This window comes from Bacillus rossius (assembly GCF_032445375.1).
Source record: "Bacillus rossius redtenbacheri isolate Brsri chromosome 9 unlocalized genomic scaffold, Brsri_v3 Brsri_v3_scf9_2, whole genome shotgun sequence".
Taxonomy (NCBI): domain Eukaryota; kingdom Metazoa; phylum Arthropoda; class Insecta; order Phasmatodea; family Bacillidae; genus Bacillus; species Bacillus rossius.
The window spans coordinates 4,364,906-4,385,340 of NW_026962013.1; the positions used below are offsets into that span (position 1 = coordinate 4,364,906).

Here is a 20,435-nt window from a genome sequence, read left to right on the forward strand (position 1 = left end):
ACCCGCCTACCACGGTCATATACACACAGAAAACCGTGTGCACGAACACCGCCACGATGATGAAAAGAATAAGAGTTCCATAGGCCTGGTTGATCAGCGATACTATTTTGCTGAGTTCGCCATAAGCTCTCCTCAGAGAAAAGATTTTCCTCGCGTAATTTAAATCCCCAGAAAGAAGTGTGAGTTTCCTCACGCCAGGGTCGTTTCCAGATGAGGTGGTCTGACTCCGGCACATCCCAGGAACATGTCTTCGGAATGCCCTTGCGCACACAACACGTCTTCTTGCTCGCCGCGCCTCGCAGACTTCCTGCAGCAGGCTGCTAAGAAAGAGGAACCGTTGACGAACCAGGAGGACGATGTTCACGTAGTTTGCTGCGATGGTCAGAACCACCAGGTCCCGGATGTACCCGAACAAGCTCACTACACCCAGGATTGTCGTTTTCCAAAAGAACAACAGGCTCAAGGTGAAACAGGTGGTAGCCGCTATGTAAACACATACAAGACCCTTCCAGGCGGATCTCGCCCACTTGCTGTAGCACCCTCCATCATTTCGCACAACGAGCTTGTCCACGGTCCAGAGCATGTTGATAATGTCGCATCTGACCTTGACGTTCGTCGCCATCCCAACCAGGCCCACCAGGCTGGCGATGCAGTTGGTGACCATTGGGGTGTAGAATGCGAGTCGCTGCACGAGGCGGTGATTGTCGCTGTATGCCTCATGCGCGTACATGTGGACCAATGTCGCTGACACGATGACGGCGCCAACAATGAGAGTGTGCGCCGATGCTTTGACGGATCTGTTGAAGACAGCCCTGCGGTTACCGCCATCGTCCACCTCAACTGTCACTCTATACATCTGCAGGCCCAAGATACTCGAAACCATCCAAGTAGGCTTGAAGCAAGTACTCATGTCGGCCTCTTGTGCCGTCATGGCTCCTGCCGAGTCTGAAACAGAGAAACACATACTAGCTCTGTCCCATAAAAGCCCTTACTCACTATCAGTCCAAACTGTCAGTTCTGACTTACAGTCGTAACTGCCATGTGTGAACAAGGGCAGTGGACTAGTCAGTCGGAACTAATGAACTGACGAACTGATGGATTCCCATCAAATCACACTGTGAGCTCGATAGCCATCAGTCCGAATTATCATATGTGAGAACAGCATCTCAGTCCAATGAACAAAACAATCAATCCATCAGTTTATCAGCTGAGTGTAGTTCATACTCTTTGGTTGCTCTGATCATGTGTACTAGTGCATGGTAGTCCGCTAGTTAGCACTGTGGACAAACGCATCGACAGAACTTCAGCAAGGGCAGGTGATATGATGGAAACATGATCATAATTTTGAACACTTATGTAGCCATTGACCATTATTAGATAACATTCAGTAGCTTTAATATCTGTTGAGAAAATTTGAGACGAAATATAAATTGAAAGAGACCTGTGCTGAAAAATGTATACAATAAAAAAATCCTTTATAATAATAGTAATGGCAAGAGAATGAAACAACCATCATAATACTGAACATTAAAGAAGTAACTTTCCGTTTAAATAGGTTTTTTTTTACATTATACAGTTATGCAAGGAGGATCGGTGGTGGAACTTCCAAGACTGTAGTGGACATAGCATTTGAAGCATTGAAGCATTTGCATATCAGCTCTGTGCTCATAAAATAAGTTAAGACTGTAATTTTGTTCGAGCTGTCCATCCTAGCCACATAAAGCATTATCTCACTGCATCCACAGGCAGAAAATTATACCCCCTTTTTTATACCTTTTATTGATTACATTATTTGCATGTTCATATTGCAGATTTTAAAAAATGTCTGTGTTAATCATGACGAGAGTGCAAAACATAATCAACATTACCATTTTATTTATTTTTACCAAAGGTTCTATGATAGCAATTGACCTACAATAAGTTCTGGATCCCACTGTCTGGTTGAAGGACGTGTTCCTGCAAGAGACAAGATGATCTCGTATGGCGACAGTAGAGCCCGTGCAAGTGAAATAACACTAAGGTCAAAGTCTAGCCACGCACTGTCTTCTCAACCAGGTAATGGAAGAGTGTTCCTTCTTCAACTGGCCACCCCAGCACTTTTCATATGACAGCGACATTTTCCTCGTCAACCTGTGGACTACGGACACGCCCCCTGCTGCGACTTGGAGTGCTATTGATTCAGCTCTGTGCATATTTTATCGGAGAGCATTAATGTAACAGTAATGAATCAATAGCCTAGGTATTTCTAACGAAAGTTTGTAGAAGTTAAAATCTGCATAAGGCCTTTATTGTATAAATATTGTTTATTTATCTTGGGTATTTTATCGATAAACATGCAGACTTTGATAAAGTTAATTAAGCAATTTCATAGCAGCGAATAACTGACAGAATAAGATTTTTTTTCATTTTGTAGGTACCGTACCTGTTATATAGGATACATTGGAGAAATATGCTCTACCTGTGGACTAGCTCACACAGTATCCACAATTAAAAGCTAGCTGGCATCATCTATTACCATTACATCAACTCGTAGAAGATGGCAGTTCGATGGAATGTTAACTAATCAGTTAATGCAAGCCAATTTTGGGAGCACCATGAAACTATTCCTGACCCCCTGGTGAGCCTCACAGGACTGGACCAAGAGTTACAAGGCTGCAGAACCCTGACCAGCCGGCTGCTAGGCAAGAGCCTTACCAAAGGCTGGCTCGCCTGGCGCGACGGAAAATGTACCAGTGTAAAACGTTTGTATAAAACTTTAACCGCCATTTTCGCGAAAACTAAGGCGCATTGAATAAAAACCTTTTAGCTTAGCACTCTGGGGGCCAACCTTCACAATATATATATAAGACCTATTAAAATCCGTTTGTACCATATTTGGTGGTCCCCTTGTAAGAAAAGGCATCTAGTGCCAACATATAGCGTCATGTGTTTGTCAAAACATGGCTTCAGTTTTCATTGTAAGAATCACGCTTCTATATCACCACACTATCGTTGTTCTATGAAATAATAACATTGTTTACACATTTGAATTAGAGGTTATGGTACATATACAAAGCAATAATTGTGTGTACGATGTAAAGGTAAGGAAAGTAAACTTTATTTTATTAATTTTTAGGCGTTAATATTTAAAACAACTTTTTTTTAGAAATCGGTAAAGTACACAAGCCATTTTTTTGCCGTTGCTTAATGAAACAATCCGCGTGCTTTCCTACCTCTGCTCTGTAATTACCAACAGTCGCGGATTATTCGAAAGTTGATTTTAAATGTTATTTTTTTTAAAGTCCACTAATGTTGTCTGATCAACCCACCATACGAATTTTCACAATTCCTACTCTATTATTTAATGTACACAATTTGGGTTTAAAAGTTCTTGACTTAAACTAACCACGCTTTCGCACCTTTTTTACATTTTTTTGAATGCCTCTGTTTTGACTTAACTAATCATTATCTTTTAAAATTATTCCATACAGGAACGAAAATCTGTAGGTCCTCGCCCCTGTAACGTTCTCCACAGTATTAATAGGTTAAGCTATGTTTCATCCAGATGTGCGCATAATTATGATGTGAAAGACATAACTCGGCCAACAGTAGCTCATGTCAACTCTTAAGAAAATTACTTCAAAAGTAATTAGTTTGTAATGTTAGGTGAGTTTTTTTTTAAACTCACTATCCAATATTTCAGAATCTAGAAGAGGTTTTAAAACGCAGTTTTTTCAGAATTGTCAAGGAACATAAATGGGTTTGAAAAAATAGTATTTCCTGTTTTTTGTCCCCTTTGAATAAGTTGCAACATAATGAAATCACCATACGAGACTTATACTGCTGTTACTCTTGAGTAGCCAGTGGTGAGTACAGGGGCACACTAGCAGGGGGAATGTATGGGCTCTGAGTCAACCCCAGCCATCTTGTCTACGAACGGCTCCCACAACCATCCAACCCACGTTAGTCTGTGCAGTGTAGGAATTTAAATTTCCTCATGAATGGATTTCTCATTGCATGTTGTAAAGTATTATTTCTTATTTTTTTAGTTTTCAAAGTATTCTAAGATGTTGCTAGATATTATTTTTTACATGTAGATTGAACTTGAATGCCCATCATCTGTGATGCTCTGTTGCACCACCACACTGATGGAAGTCATATTTACAGTAGGAACATTAGAACTCAAGATGTCACAACTTCAGTTTATCTTTTTGAAGTGAAAACATCTTAAGCCACGTTAAGCGATTTTTGGTAGGGGCAAAACTTATGGATTCGCGTCACCGACATGCTAGTGACGTGTTGCGCCAGACTGGCGAATCGCACAGGCCTGTGTAAATGTATACGCATATGTACACTAATGCATTGTATATACTCGACTGTATCATGTGCGTGTTGGACTCTTTTTTGGATGGGTAAAATCTTGTGAGTTCGCATCACCGACATGCTGTAGTAGCAGTAAGTGAAGTTAATTTGTCCACGTGAATACATGACCTAGGTCTGACATCATTGGTCATAGCATAGCTAGGTAATTAATTTTTTCATAATTATTACTTACCACTGACATCTGTTGTGACTAAAAAATTATGTAAGGGTAAATGATATCATGCTGACATCGTACTGATATAATACCAAAATCATTTTCTTACGTACATTTTTTTTGTATCTGGATATTTTAGCAACATTAAAGTGAACAGTGTTGTTACATCCGCCCTCAGTTGGCGGTTATTGGCGTGTCGGTATTTGTCGTAACGCAAACTAACATGTGTCTGCAGGCAGAGATGCAGGACCAGGTCACAATGAAGGCAAAGAAGGACAAGAAGGGGAAGAAGAGGAAAGCAGAAGGAGGGGATGAGGTCAAGAACGACGGCGTTGCTGCTTCAGAAGACTCGCCTGCAGCCAAAAGGACTAAGAAGTTCTCCATGAAATTATATCATGAGCACATGAAGAAAAACCCAATTACTGGTAGTTTAGACCTCATTGGCTTTATGTCGATACATTAAAAAGTCTATTAATTTTAAGGTTTATGTATACAGTGGCGGATCCAGGATTTTTGTTTGGGAGGGGCTTGACCCAGCTGAGGCTAGGCTTTATCAAAGCAAACACATAGTGGACCCAGATGCTTTTGGAGGAGGCTTGAGCCCCTTAGCCGCCCCCCCCCCCTCCCCCACCCCCCCCCTCTGGACCCGCTAGTGTATGTATATAAAACTTGTCATATAGGATGCAACACACACATTTACGCAAAAAAATGTTGGTTTAGATTACTTATACCTGCATTACAAAATAATAGGTTGAAATGATAAATATTCAACCCAACTGAATAAATCTTTAGAATAAACTGTACGGTATACTGTACATGATAAGATAGCTCAGCCAACAAAAACTTAAGCAAGGTAAAATAATTGGCTGCTATAGTGATAGAATGAAAGACCTGTGCTTACAAAGTAGCTTCAAGGTTTTTAGGCAGTGACTGATACAGTGAAATATTTTATTCTACCTTAAAAAATAACTTTTCTGTGCTCTAAGCAGTAGTTCTATAATTTTTTTTAGTAATATATTATAAATCTATTTTTTGTTAGACATATATAGTACTGTAGATACTAACTGTTCAAGTAAGTGATAAACATACAAGATGCAAATTTTTGTGTTATTGCCACGTACCAGCATAGTATTATCTATAATAGGCCCTAGATTTAGTATGTAGGTATTATTATGTGTAAAATTTCGTTAATAAGTTTCCCGAAGGAAAAAAAACTTATTACTTAAAAGGGTAAAAAATTGTTTATGTAAGTATGTATAGCAGTAGCATATGCGTAGGGGTGGAAAGGGGGTAAGAATGGAAGAAATATATAAGGAATATAGGTAGCCCCTCTTCCCCTCAAATCCTAAAAAAAATTGATCATTTCCATCAAAAAATTGAAAGAATTAAAAAAAAAAAAAACAGCAGGCTAAGTGGTTCTATCACCAACTCTCCCCTCACGAAATTAAATTTTATGTGCACTCCTGATTTACAGGTCCGATATCTCATCATGCAGTAATCATGTGTAAAGTGTTATTTCCTTGAGAGGGCATTTCTGTGCTGTGCAACGAGAGCGCAGGTTGTGGGACGGGCGTGGGCGCGGTGTTGGCAGCGCTGATGGAGTTCGTGTCGGCGTGCGACGCCGGCGAGAGCGACCGCCGGGACGTGGTGAGGCAGTTCCTGTCCGGCGGCGGCAAGCCGGGCGAAGTGGTGAAGCTGCTGCACTCTGCCGGCGACAGCGAGAAGGAGGCGCTGGTGTTCCCCGTCTTCTCCGCCCTCAAGCACCTGCTCACCTGGTGCGCTCTCGCCCGGAGACCCTAGTTCCCTCGGGAGACCGTTTGTAACGTTGCAAGACCCTGCCCTCCCCAGCCTTTATGAGTAATTTTTGGCTTGACAACGTCTAATAAATCAATGAACGCCGGCAGCACGCACGAAAAAGTGTCCCATTACACACATTGTCCCGTTACACACATTGTCCCGTTGCACTCGTACGCTTGCGCCGCATCTATTTATCTTCCACTTTATTGGAACAACCATCAATTTGACTTTTTCGAGGCACATTAAACTTGGAACACTCCCTTTCGTTTCCTACTTTTCCTATCATCGTCCTATCCTTAACAGAATAACACAAATTGGAAGAAGTTAAATAGCGAACATGTATAAAAGTTAAAGTTAAAATAATCTCTTCGTTAAAGTAATAAACATATTTGAATTAATGAGTGCAAATAAAAGTAATTTTATCAATTAAATTGTAGATTTCATTTCACTCAATCTTTGTATCCATACAAAATAGTGATAATTCAATAAAAATGATTCAATGTTATTCATAAAAGTATGCAATCATTTCATCAATGTTTTGTTATGACGTAGTCACATTAAACTATCGTCCGTAAACCGACTTTACAGATAATCAATTTTTTTAGAGGAATAACTAGTAAATATTTATGTTTTGTCATTAATTGATTTCAGCTGGTTATTTCAGATCAAGGAGTGTTTTACTTTGCAACAAAATGCACAGTAGAGGTGAAAGCAAGACGACCTCCTGCAAATATGTGTAGATTCATGGTTTAGTGAATGGTGGTCAGTGACAGATGGTTTAATCTCAAACCCTTGTAGTATTGAATCGTAACTAGCTTACAGCGTGGGTGCTGATTTTTGGCTCCCGCGAAGTATTTTGAATATTATGTTGGCTTGATGGCGTAGCTGTCGTGGCCACGAAAGACCACGTGCAGGCGAAGAAACATCAGGGTTGCTACAGGTATAGCAGTCAGGGAAAATAGGGAAAAGTCAAGGAGATTAATATATTCAGGAAATACCTGGAAAAGTCAATGAAATCACCAAATATTTCTCTAAATGTTTTCTTGTGACAGCAAGATTAAACAGAAAATACCATTTCCGCCAATGTTCAGGCTTCTCAAAAACTGCTCAGACATAAACTAATCACGAAATTTTGTTGATATGCCTTTTCCTGAAACCCTGGTCTTTTTAATGTAAACACAAAGGGGGTAAACTAATTTCCATATATGTACTTACATACAAGTTTGATAGCATACTTTCTGTAGTTTTGGGTGAATCTACAGCAATTGTATACAAACACATATATCCATCTAAAATGGCATTAATTTTGCTAAGGTGACACATTAGAAAGCAACATCAAGTGAGCTGCAGGATAGTTTGTGTCTGGAAAGTCAGGGATATTTTTTGATTATCATCCGGAAAAGCTGTAAGCGTCGGGGAATTTTGGAATTTTCAAGCTTTGAGCGATCCAAAAAATTTTATTAGTGCGAGATCCAACATCCGTTAGATAATTGATTATTGATGGTCACAGAAAGCCATGACAAACGGTTCAGCGTATGGGAGTTGGAAAACTTGTCACGGTGGGTCAGGGGACTCACGTGTTCGAGATCCTGCTGTCCTCTCCGCCATTTTCCCTTGCCACGCGGGCCGCACCACCGCTATCCCTCTTCACGTTCTACCAACCACTGTCGTGTGTCCCGGCTTTCCCTAGTCTTCACCGACTGAAGGGAAGTTTTGCGGTGACAGACCCCATCTGTGCGAGACAAGCAGTGTGTGTCGTGGGTGCGCAGCTACATGGTCGTGGAGCCGGCCCACCAGGAGTCCCTGGAGAAGGCCAGCTGGCAGGTCCTCTCCGCCCACTCGGCCGTCGTGCAGCAGGCGCTGGCCGCCACGCGCCGCGCCGACGCCTGCAAGGCCGTGCTCACCGTGCTGGCAGGTGCGTTGCCTCCGGCCCACGTCGCGCCGCGCCGCTCGCCCCGCGCGTCCTCCGCCGTGACTGAAGTGTCGTGTGTGTGCCAGCGATGGCGACCATCAGCCCGAGGCTGGCGAAGGAGGTGCTGACGCGTGTCGGCTTCACGCCGAAGCTCGCCGCCGCCCTGGCCAAGCCGCCGCCCGCCGGGAACACTTCGAGCGTGCGGAGCTGCTTCGTCCAGTTGCTGGTGGCGTTCCTCATCACGGACGACGCCAGCGTCATCGGCCAGCTGTGCAGCAGGAAAGGTGACCGCGTACACCTGCAGATGGTAGGAGAGACGTGATGGCACTGTGACCAATGATGGTACCATCACGTCTCCCCTACTATCTGCAGGTGTATTTGGATGGCTGGGGACATCGGCTCTGTTACATCCTTCATACTTTGCTCCTGTGTTAATGTTAAGTAGTAGGGAGAGGAATAGGAATGAAAAGGAGGTTAAATAGTGGCTATACGAATGCTTTTTCTAATTAAATTTTTTTCCAATATATAAGAGCAAGTGTATGTATTTGAAGAAGTAACATTTATTTAGGTATTATAATTATGAATAAATTAGAATATTTTATTTTAGAAAAAATAATTTTATATCAGAACATAAAATTATTTAATTCAATTAAGCAATAATAGCATACTGCACAAACTTGTTTATGTATCGGACAAAAATAAATTGCAGAAAACTATATTTTAAGCTAACAAGGCCCAAGAATATATAGTTTCAAAAATATTAAATTTGAAGCTAATAACTCCTAGTATAACCTACTAGCTGCCCGACCCGGCTTCGTACGGCTATACTAATGGAAAAAAATTAAGCCACATCTCCTATTTACAGTAATGGTAAATAAATAAAAAATTCAGGGAAAATTTATTACAATGCTGTATAATGTACCGGAGAGAAAATGAATAGCACCGATGGTTTCCCGACTCGTGCACGCAACGTACAACTGATGTACCCGTACTTCGCTACGGCAGTCTATCGGCAGATCCTCTTGCGCCGCTCATTATACATGCCCCTCCTTGTGGGTACGCCACTGCCGCGCGATGCCCGTTGCCATGGAGACGCAGAAGGCATGAACAATGCAAAATCCTGTTTTCATGCAAAGTACCCACTGTTACCTGGTTTTAACCACCCATGGGATCTAATTTTCGGAAAATGTCATCCTGCGTAACATAAGGAACATTACTGTGAAGTTTCAAGTCTGTAATATATATATATATATATATATATAATATATATATATATATATATATTTGAAAAAAAGGGCAATTTTTGATATTTAAAGTACCCGCAAAATTTCAACGGTGATGAGGACTGCACTAACAATGAAATAGTCGTTGCCATAAAAACGAATCAAGCATCAACAAAGCAACAGCCGTTGCCATGGTGATTTCCTACCAAAAACTGGAAATTTTGATATATTACGCCCCCGAAACTCCCCTTGGGATCGGATTTCCGCAGAATCCGTTCTTAGTGAGCGTCTACATCACAAAATGAGTAACTATGCTAAATTTCAAGTCAATTGGGTGTATAGTTTTAGATATATCGTGATGACTGAGTCAGAGAGTGGTATTTCGCTTTTATATATATATATATATATATATATATATATATATATATAAAAAATATTTCTAGTGCCTGCGGCGTTGTCAACACACACTTCGTACGTGTACTGCATGTTGTATCTAACCCCCTCCAATGCATTTGATTCTAAATTGGACTTTTAGTAAGGATCCCTAATGTTATTGATAATATAATATAGCCTATAGTATTCCTCGATAAATGTACTATCCAACACTGAAAGAATTTTTCAAATCGGACCAGTGGTTCCTGAGATTAGCACGTTCAAACAAACAAACAAACAAACAAACTCTTCAGCTTTATAATATTAGTATAGATATTGAGTTCAGGTCTAGGTGGCTGGAATAAATATATCTATCCGTGTGTGTATGTGTGTAGGGGGGGTGTCTGTGTGTGCATGTGGGGGTGGGAGTGCATGTGTGTGTGTGTTGCTCACGCACGTTGCACGCGGTGTGTTTTGTGTTATGTGTGCATTTTTTTTACGTATGTGCTTTGGAAACATCTAATATGGAGTTAGTAACATATTGACAACAAAGATGTTGCATTTTTTTAAATTCATAACGTAGTTAAAATAATGCAAGTTTAGCTGTCATATTTTTGGTACACAGTACATTATTAAATATTAAAGAAAAATAATGGTGTAAGCAATATCGGAGAGAGTTAAAGTAAAAATTACATACGTATATACAGTGGCTTAGCCAGGATTTGTGTATGGGGAGTGTTAAGAAGCATGGCCCCCCCCCCCCTCCCTCCCCCCCCCCCCCGCTCCGTGTATTAAAGCGGGGGGGTCCGGGGGTCCTTCCCCGGGAAAATTTGGATTTTAAGGTGTAAAATAGATGCTATTTTAGCAGTTTTCGGTACTTAAATGTAAATATTGTAATGGTAAAAATTTTATTAATTTCTATATGAAATTTGTTTGAGTGATGAATAAGAAATAATTAAAGATTTGGTGCTAAGGGGGGTTTTGAACCCCTAAACCCCCCCCCCCCCCCGGGCTACACCCCTGTGTATATATACTTGGTAACAAGAGAGTCAACTACTTCACGTGGCCACCACACTGTACGGGAAGTGTTGAGAGAGAGCTCGCCGGCAGAGCCGTGCCGTGACGTGGGAGAGGGGCGTGTCGCAGACCTGCTGGCCAGCGTGGTGCCGGACCTGGCCAGCGACCCGGCAGACACCGTGCTGCTGCTCGTCACCTCGCTGCGCTGCCGCCTGGTGGAGAGCAAGGCGGTCTCCAAGAGCGTCAAGATGGCCGTGTTCAAGACTGCCACCTTGCACGGCCTGCTGGCGCTCTACCGCTGGGTCGGCCCCCGGGCCCGCGGTGCCCCCGACGCGGAGGTGAGAGCACCCTGTCACGCTAACGGCAGATGAAATAGTTCACAGTGATTACGTGCTCGTCGAACCCGCCTACCACGGTCATATACACACAGGAAACCGTGTGCACGAACACCGCCACGATGATGAAAAGAATAAGAGTTCCATAGGCATGGTTGATCAGCGATACTATTTTGCTGAGTTCGCCATAAGCTCTCCTCAGAGAAAAGATTTTCCTCGCGTAATTTAAATCCCCGGAAAGAAGTGTGAGTTTCCTCGCACCAGGGTCGTTTCCAGATGAGGTGGTCTGACGGCGATAAAATAATTAGGGTATAATTTTTTTTTTTTTAGAAGATATGGTTTGGAAACCTTATTGCGTAGGGCAAAATCACGCTTCCTCAATTATTTTTTTGACATGATAACGTCTTATAAAGCGATGGAACGCCGGCTGCATGCACAAAAAATTAAAATTGTCACGCGTTCCGCCTGAGCCGAGCGTGCAAGAACCTGCCAATTACCGTGCGAGAAAATCTTCTATAATATCGAACAGGTTAAGGCTGGTTTTTTAACTAATTGTTCGTGACTATATTTAAACAAATTATTTAAATTAAAATTGCAAAAACTGTAAATAGAATTTGAAAATTAAAAAGTATGCAATTTTTCATCATTGTTTTCTTTATGACGTTATCACGTAAAATTATCGTCTGTAAACCGACTTTAATGACCAAAACCCCCCCCCCCCCCCCTTTTTTTTTTTTTTTTTAAATTTTAAATAGAGATGGAACCATGCATAATTTTGGAATCCACGTGCGACAGAAGTTAAACTTCTTGCTTATTATATTATCAGGTATAGGAAACACAGATCTTTGTGGCTGAGGTCTTATAACAATAACAATGAGGTTAAATTATGCTATTGCGCAAGTATGCGAGTAAAAGTATGCAAGTATGCGAGTGTGTAAGTATGCTGTGTCATTTCTACCTCCTCCCACTGTCTTCCCCCCCCCCCCCCCAAACACGCACGCAACCATTCCCCTCATGCAATAGGAATTTTCGTAACACTGAAAAATTGTAGCCCCCTCAGCAAAGAATATTCACAGTTGCTGCATCCGCGCGTGTCCGTGCGCGCAGGTGGACGAGGAGACACGACAGCGCGTGGCGCTCGCGGCGCACGGCCTGCTGCTGGTCCTGTGCACGTCGCACAGGCTGGGCGTGCTGTTCCCGTGCCGGGGCAAGTCGCCCGCGTCCGGGAACCACAACAAGCTGGTGGCCACGCTGTTCCAGGTCTCTTCACCTGCTGTTGCCCCTCCGGGTCGCGCCAGCTGTGACTAGAGACAAGACTTTATGGTTTTATGTTTAAACCACTCTTATTATTAAAACAGAATTTTCGGATTTATTGTTTTTATTTTTCCAAGGTCAGTTTTTTAAGATAGTGTAATGTTTATATGTTGCATTTTAACGAAAAAATAATTTTTAGTAAATTTTCTTTTATGGTTTTATTTTTAAACCACTTTAATTATTAAAACAGAATTTTCGGACTTATTGTTTTTATGTTTACAGAGTCAGTTTTTTTAGATAGTGTAATGTAGTAAATTTGCCTGAAATAGCTGCAGTCAGAACAGTAAAAATAAATTAGCGAGCGTTTGTAGTTTGAAAGTAATCCAGCAAGGGATGCACGATCAAAGAAATTAAATAATTTTCCTGGTCCATGCACGTTGGTACAAATTTTGACCGGAAATAACGACATTCCTTGAATTACAAACATTTAATGCAGCTTTAGTTCCATTAAATAATTTGCATGTTGGTGCTGTATGATGTAAACTTACATTTCAGTGTTAAACGGTGTATTCACATCCTCTTCGGTGGTATTTAAGTTTAATCGCAATTCACCATGTAATCTTGTCTCTAGTTACTGGTGATGGGACCAATTTTTTATCATCTCATATTGTTATAATGATTTAAGTTTTGGTTTAGATGTAGTTTCAGTCATTCAACGCGTCGTCGCCATTATTTTGTTTTCGATAACCTGTAATACAGAAACTATAGTTTAACTCCTTTGTAAATGCTATAGTACTCAAAAAATTTCAGAATTTTTCCCAGTAACAACTATTTCTTAAAAGGTGCTACTAATATGCTCCTGCTTCATCGTCACCAATATCATCATCATCATCATCATCATCATCATCATCATCATCATCATTATCATCATCAGCTGCTTCGAGCCTGCTCTTGGTTATTCCAGGTGAAATATCTCGGACATCCTCTGTTCCTTCACATTTCCTCTTCCTTCCAAATGAACATTATTTGTACCATGCATCATAAAAAGGGCAAGAAATTTACAAAATAAATGTCTTGTTACATACCTTATTGCCTAGTTGAAAACCTTGATGTGCGTGATAAGTGAAAACAAATGAACAGCTAGTGATGAATGAACTCAGATGAAGTGCCATATTCACTGTAAATGCCTGATATGTGTTTAGACATAGTCACTGTAAATGCCTGATAATACATCCAGCATGTTAGATTTTATAGTACTGCTTCTCGATGCACTAAGCATAAACCCAATATTTGTGTAAATAAACTCTGAATTTTATTGTACTAGGTATGTAAGCTGTAGTTTCAGAGTGGACAGTGATAAACTTTAATATATTTAAATAATGCCTAAAGTTATTTTGTAAGGAAAATTCCATAGGCTAATTTACATAATAATTTATACTGTTAATTAAATATTAAATGTTTTTTTTTTTTTTTTTAAATCTAAAGAATTTTGGTATTTACACAATTGGTAATATGATAGTTCTTAAAAATATTTTGGCCTTATAAGTACTTTGTACTAAGTACTTTTGTGCCTCTATTTCCTGTTAGTTGAGCAGTAAAGTAAAATGTAAAAAAAAAAAAAAAAAAAAAATTTGAAGTTGTTGTGACTGCTCATCTTGGATATGCTCAGTTTTATGTACAAATCAACTCTACATAAAAATATGCTACTTGTTCAATCTTAAATGCAACACAAATAAATATATATATATATATTTTTAAGTGATATGTGACACTGACACTTGCCAACCCTCTGGGTTTGCTGGCGTGCTGTTTGATTGGGTGGGTCGCGCATACGTGCCTTCGCACAGTGGGGTTCGAAGAAAGAATATAGTGGGGGGGTGGGAAGAGAGAGGGAAAGAAAGGATGTACCACATCGTGATCTTACAAGGGGTGCAGCTACTGGTAGATGTAACATCTTAAGGTTGACAATGCCCCCCCCACACACGATCAGTCCAGACTGTCAGTTCGGACTTACGAGTCGGAACTGACTTGTAGTGTGTGAGCAAGGACGGTGTACTGATCAGTCGGAACTGACGGCTTCACGTCAGACCGGACCGCGGGCTCGAGAACCCTCGGTCCGAACCGCCGTGTGTGAGAACGGCGTCTCGCCAGTCCAAACCGTCTGTCCATACGATCGGTCCATCAGTTGAATATCGTGGCAGACATATTCATTTATACTCTTTGGGTGCTTTGGTTTTTTTTTTCTTTCCTTTTTTATTACCTAATTGCAACTCTGATTACATCATCCAAAGTGTCTTTCATATTTTACCCGTATGATGAAATGATATATCCGACAGCAACAGCAACCGGACTGAGTGTGAGCGATAAAGTCTCGAGTTCAGTCTCTGTCCGGCGGCTGTGCGGCTGCAGCGTCGAGGAGGAGGTGAGGGGTATCCCGGGCGGCGGGCGGTCGTGTCGTGTCGGCAGAAGCTGGAGGAGCCGTGGCAGCACGAGCTGCAGCGGGAGCTGGCGCTGAAGACCCTGGTGGCGTGCCCCCACCTGGTGCACGGCTTCCTGCCGCGCCTCCGGGACTCCCTGCGGCCCGCCGACAGTCTCCGCTGGCACCGGGCCTGTGCCTTCTACCAGCAGGTGTGGCCTCCAGCAACACCGTGTTCGGATCCTGTCTGGTCGTCAGCACTTAGCTGCTGGGTTCAAATATATATATATATATATATATATATATATATATATATATATATATATATATATATATATATATATATATATATTAAATGTCAGTACATACTTCATTTTTTTACAATTCATTACTTAAAGTAAGGTATGATGCCTGTTGATACAACTTTTTTTTACTAGTGCATTTGCTTGTCCTATTCATTGTTAAAATTAATTCACCCAAGTGCTGAAATGGAATACTTGAACCGGTTCGTGTTGGTTTTTACTAAGAATTCTCCTTAGTACATATATAATCTGTTTTGAGCACAAAGATCAGCTTATAGCATACTACCTAAAATATTGATAGTTATTTCCTGTCTGTTAGTAGGGAAATCGGTAGACTGAAAGCAAACTAACGGTGTTCAAGCAGGAAACTAAAGGGAAGGTTAGCTCGTGGCACGCCCCGCTAATTGTGTGCCAGTTCCTCCTTGCTTCATGGGAGGCCGTGTGCGCGTGCGCAGCTGGTGGAGTCGCTGGACCCCGAGCCGTGCGTGCAGTCGGACGACGTGCTGCGCTCCGTGGTGACGCTGATGGCGCCGCCCGCCGTGCTGGGGGTGGTGGGCGGGCAGGGCCTGCTGCACGGCCGGTCGTCCGTGCGACACCGGCTGGCGGCGCTGCTGTGCTCCATGCTGCGCGCCGCGGAGCGCCTCCTGGCCTGCGCGGAGGCCCGGCGGCCGGGCGACGCCCCCGCGCTGCGCAGCCAGCTGGCAGCTCACCTCGCCCAGGTACCGACGCTTCGCCCCGCAGACTAAATACTTGTTCATTTCTGTACCTCAGAGGTGTAGGACTGTAGGACACCGTGCCACAAGGTTGTAACTTCTCAGGGTGGCAAGTATTTGGTTTCTTCGAATGTTTCAAGGTTTCAACTTATTTTTAATTTCCTTCGCCAGTGATAGAAATTGTTTTTTGATACTTCAAAACATTTTTTTCTGAATTTTTTTTTGTAGACAAAAATTTTATTTAAAATATATATATATATATATATATATATATATATATATATATATATATATATGATTTCTTATTATAAAAAATAATTCGACTTCAAATATTATGGCATGAGTGATCCATGACAATACATAGAGAGAGAGAAAAAATGTAAATAATGGACATAGTGCCAACTATGTATATTCAATTTAAAAAATGGACATGGTGTCCTATACTTCCAGTGTAAAATTATTGAAATTTTTATTATAAAACTGTTGTAAGAGTATATTTTAAAATAATTTAGAAAAGCAACATTTGTTCATCCCAGCAAGTGAGTTCAGGCAGAGTAGCAAGAGTGGCAAAGTTTATTGCCACTGGAGAGCTTAGAAGGAATGACTTTCAAATAATAAAGCAAAAATATTTAGCAAATTTCAGGGGCTGGCCAGTTGAGAGAGGCTAGTGTGACATTGTCTTCAGAGAACTTTGCTCAATAATATGCAGCTACCAGTAGAGTTTGGTGTTGAGCCTTTAAAGTTATATTTATTTTTAGTTGAATATCTGTGGACTTAAATAGTAATTTAACGAGGCAATGAAAAGACAAAATGGATTTTCGGTAAAAGGATAAATGGGCACGTAAACAATCATTTCTCAGAATTTTTTGATTTTTTCATTCACATATTATTGTAAAGAGTTTTAGCTTTGATGGTTTATACTTAAGTGATGGGTCATATCCTAATTAGCGATGGGTCGAATCCCAATCATCTCAAATCCCAATCTCGAATCCGATTCTCGAAGAGTGCCTTCGATCCTCCCCTCGAATCTGAATCTAGGTTTCAAAATTGAAAAATATAATAATGTACAAGAAATAAAAAATTTCAACAAACATAACATGCTTCTTCATAGTACATGTTTGTTTCTGGGATTGTTAGCATACTTATTATAGCATTTGTTTTAATTTTTAAGGACAGATTTTTAATCTTGGCTGTATTAACTAATTTTAAGGGCTCCGCCTACCCGGGCACACATACGGTATGCAGAGCTTCAGGGAAAAACAATGTGATTTCCAAACTACTCAAGATATCCGAGTCGGGTCTGTTTACGAAAAGCATTTAAGAGTTCGCTGAAGGCCGAAAAGTACTTTTGATTTCGGATTAAGTTTCTAAACAGTATTTGTAGAAGAGTTAAAATGGCTAAAACACATGTTTTCAGAGCAATTTTCAGGCGTTAACTACCGGTTCAGATTCCTGAAAGCACTTAAGGAACTTGCATTACACCTTTATCCTCATTTCTCGGCCATATAATGTTCCGGTCACCGCTCAAGTATCACAGTTGTCCTGTGCACGACGAGAAGACTGCGCGCCAGCTCAGAGGAGACACCGCGCTAGAAGCACCAGCGAGCGTCGCGCTTATCATCCCGCCTCACTGACACACATACACCCCGGACGAGGCGGGCCCCTTAAGGACCTGTATCACGTCATGGGATTGTGAGCGTGCCGCTCTGTGCCGTGCCTGTGTTAGTGGAGTGAAAGCCGGTCGTGCGACGCTGTGCAGCACCTGCCCAGCGGGGGCATGCTGGCGCGGGCGTGGGCGCTGGCGCTGGCCGCGCCCGAGGATGAGGAGGATGAGATTGACGCCGTGCGCGAGCCGTCGCCGCAGGAGCACCTAGCCGTGCTGCTGGACCTGCTGGAGGCGTGCGGGCGGGCGTGTCCGGCGCTGCTGTCCGGCACCGCGCTTCAGCCGCGCGCGCTGCTGGCCGACGTGCACGCGCTCTGCGCGGACGGCCGCCTTGTGGCCAAGGCCCTCGCCGTGCTGTTCTCGCTTGACCCCGCCGGCTTCTCCCAGGACACGGTGGGTCGCTCGCTCGCTCTGGCTCACAGGTTTCCCTGTCGGTAGGAACCAGGCTGCTGCAGTGAATTTCATTTTTCCCCAATTTGAACTGAATATCTAATCAATAGAGACAAGGCTTTACAGTTTTATTTTAAAACAGAATATTTATGCTTTTGTTTTTTATTTTAATAAGAGCCTATTTTAATAGTTCATTATCTAAAATAATGTAAAAATTTCTATGCTTCATTTTTACGATAAAATAATTTGTAATAAAGATTGCATGCTTTCGCGGCCATCAAAATAACACTGAGAAGCATGTGAAAACACCGCATAACTCCAAAAATGCAATTTAATACACCATGTAGCACTAAAATGAAAGTTATATCATGGAATTAAGCAGCACTTAAAGGAAAACTAAACTCAGTTCATTATAAAAAGTTTGTAAAAGTTATCTTTTAATGTTTGAACTTTGAGGAATGTAATTTCCAGACAAAAAATTATACCAAACTGCATGGATGAGAAAAATAATTTCAATTTTTTTTAACTTGCATCTCTTATTGAAATTATTTTTAAATCACAAATGTTGAATAGTTTATTTTACGTATTTGTTGTGAATGCATCTGGTTTAGAGTATTTTTGTAGAAAATTTTTTATCTTAAAATTGCAGGGTATAAATATTTCCACTATTTTGGTGGGGTAATAAATTATTACAATAGAGCTTTAATAAAAATTAAAACAACACCAAAATATTCTGTTGTAAAAATGAAAATGGATTAAAAAATAAAACCATAAAATCTTTTCTCTAGCTATCATTAATCAATACTTTTACACTATTGTACATTATCAGAAGAAAAAAAAAACAACAGTTTACTTTCAACGGCACTATTGGTGCTGCATGTATAAATGGCAGTGATAGGCAAGTCTTCACAGGCCATCGTGTCGTGTGCAGAAGTTCTGCAAGACCACACGTGGTGCCCTTTTGTAATCGGTAATTTGCATGCACTGACAGCAGGAACTGAGATTTAGTTTCACGCGCAAGTAAACCATAAATGTTTGCTGTTTAGTATGCGACCTCAAGTTCGATTTGTGTATGGTACCTTTATTAGGTACTATAGAAATCTTGAGTTAGTGATTGATGAGTCCTTGCGTGTGAAGTTGCCGAGCTGTCATGCTGATCTGCAGTCTTATGTATAGAGACCCGAAAAATTCGCGGGTTGATTTCATGTTATGCTAAAATTCAAATAATTATACCTTGGTGCTGCTTCTGTCATTGGTCCACTGTTAATCTGGAGTAATGAGGGCCAATTAGAGACCCTCGCTCGTAGAAGTGTCGAATCACAGGCCACCCAGTCGAGACGACTCACAGGTCAGCAGCCATATGGACAGTTGGCATTTGCCCGAGTGTGTAGAGGATATTGGAGTCTGTCCTGGAGGTTGTTGAACCCGCGAATTTGTCGGGTCTCTACTTATGTATCACTGCCTGCCGCGCGGGCGGCACGGGAACAGAGGCCGGTGTGTGACGTGCCGCGCGCGGGCCTGTGACAGGAGCTTCTCCGCACGGCGGTCGGCCTGCTGCTTGGCCTGGCGGCGGGCACGGACCCCGACGCCGCGCGGCCCGTGCTGCTGCAGCTGCTGGGGCGCACCGGCCTGTTCGCCGCGCACGGCCGCGAGCCGCAGGCGTGGCTGCGCTGCTACCTGGACGCGCGGCCGGAGGCGCGGCCCGGCGCGGCACGCCTGCTCGCCGACGCCCTCGCGCTGGTCGCCGGCGACCCTCGCCTGTGCTGGCGCGCGCTGGCCGGCACTGCGCCCGCCCGCCGCCTCGACGCCGTGTTCCGAGGTGAGTGGCCATGGTCGCCGGGATAAGATTGGAAAATGTTTACTTGCTTTTAATCTTGCAACTGTTATTAGTTAACTCATTTCTTACATTACAACATTAGTACATTTTCCAAACACAAAAATAGTTAACAGTTTATTTTATTTGTTTCGAATAGTTAGACATGCTTATTGCAAATCGTAATATTGTAAAAATTCATCATGTAACAGTCAAAGTGTCACTGTTTTCGAGAAATAAGGTTCGTGGAGCATTCAAGTGTCATATTTGTTCAGTAGTATAATAAACAGATTTCATAAAAAAAAAATTACAACAAATAACACAGAAATCTCTGGTTTTAAAAATTTAATTTCCTGGAAATAAAAGCTTAAAATCTTGTCTCTATCAGTTCATGTGACTGTGGCAGAGCTGCTGGACGGTGCGGACGCTCCCACTGACGAGACGCTGGCCCTCGGCTTCTCGCTGAGCCCACTGCTGCCGGGCGTCCTGCAGTTGGCCGAGGGCAGTTCCGACACAGACCCCGAAGTGGTGGCCTTCATCTCGCGCGCAGTGGTACACCTGCTGCACAGCCAGGCGTCTGCAGACGTCGTGTGGCACCTGCTGAAGGGGAGGGAGCATCTGGTGCTGCCGGCCGTGCTGAAGTACGTGCGCGGCTGGTTGCCCGACTCTGTCCCGAAGCCTCTCAGGAAACCGTTCGGCGCGTGAAAGCTTG

The 20,435-nt window shown here is 42.3% G+C and overlaps 1 protein-coding gene across 1 annotated transcript; it reads left to right on the forward strand.

Annotated features, from left to right (window-relative positions):
• The first annotated feature begins 3,004 nt into the window (after positions 1-3,004).
• LOC134542937 (uncharacterized) lies at positions 3,005-20,428 on the forward strand. Its single transcript, XM_063387547.1, has 12 exons — positions 3,005-3,080; positions 4,752-4,941; positions 6,108-6,291; positions 8,083-8,228; positions 8,312-8,509; positions 10,967-11,175; positions 12,280-12,432; positions 14,893-15,054; positions 15,600-15,863; positions 17,617-17,913; positions 19,438-19,729; positions 20,130-20,428. The coding sequence occupies exons 1-12, from the start codon at positions 3,039-3,041 to the stop codon at positions 20,426-20,428; spliced, it is 2,436 nt and encodes an 811-aa protein (XP_063243617.1). The 5' UTR covers positions 3,005-3,038.
• Positions 20,429-20,435: the final 7 nt, after the last annotated feature.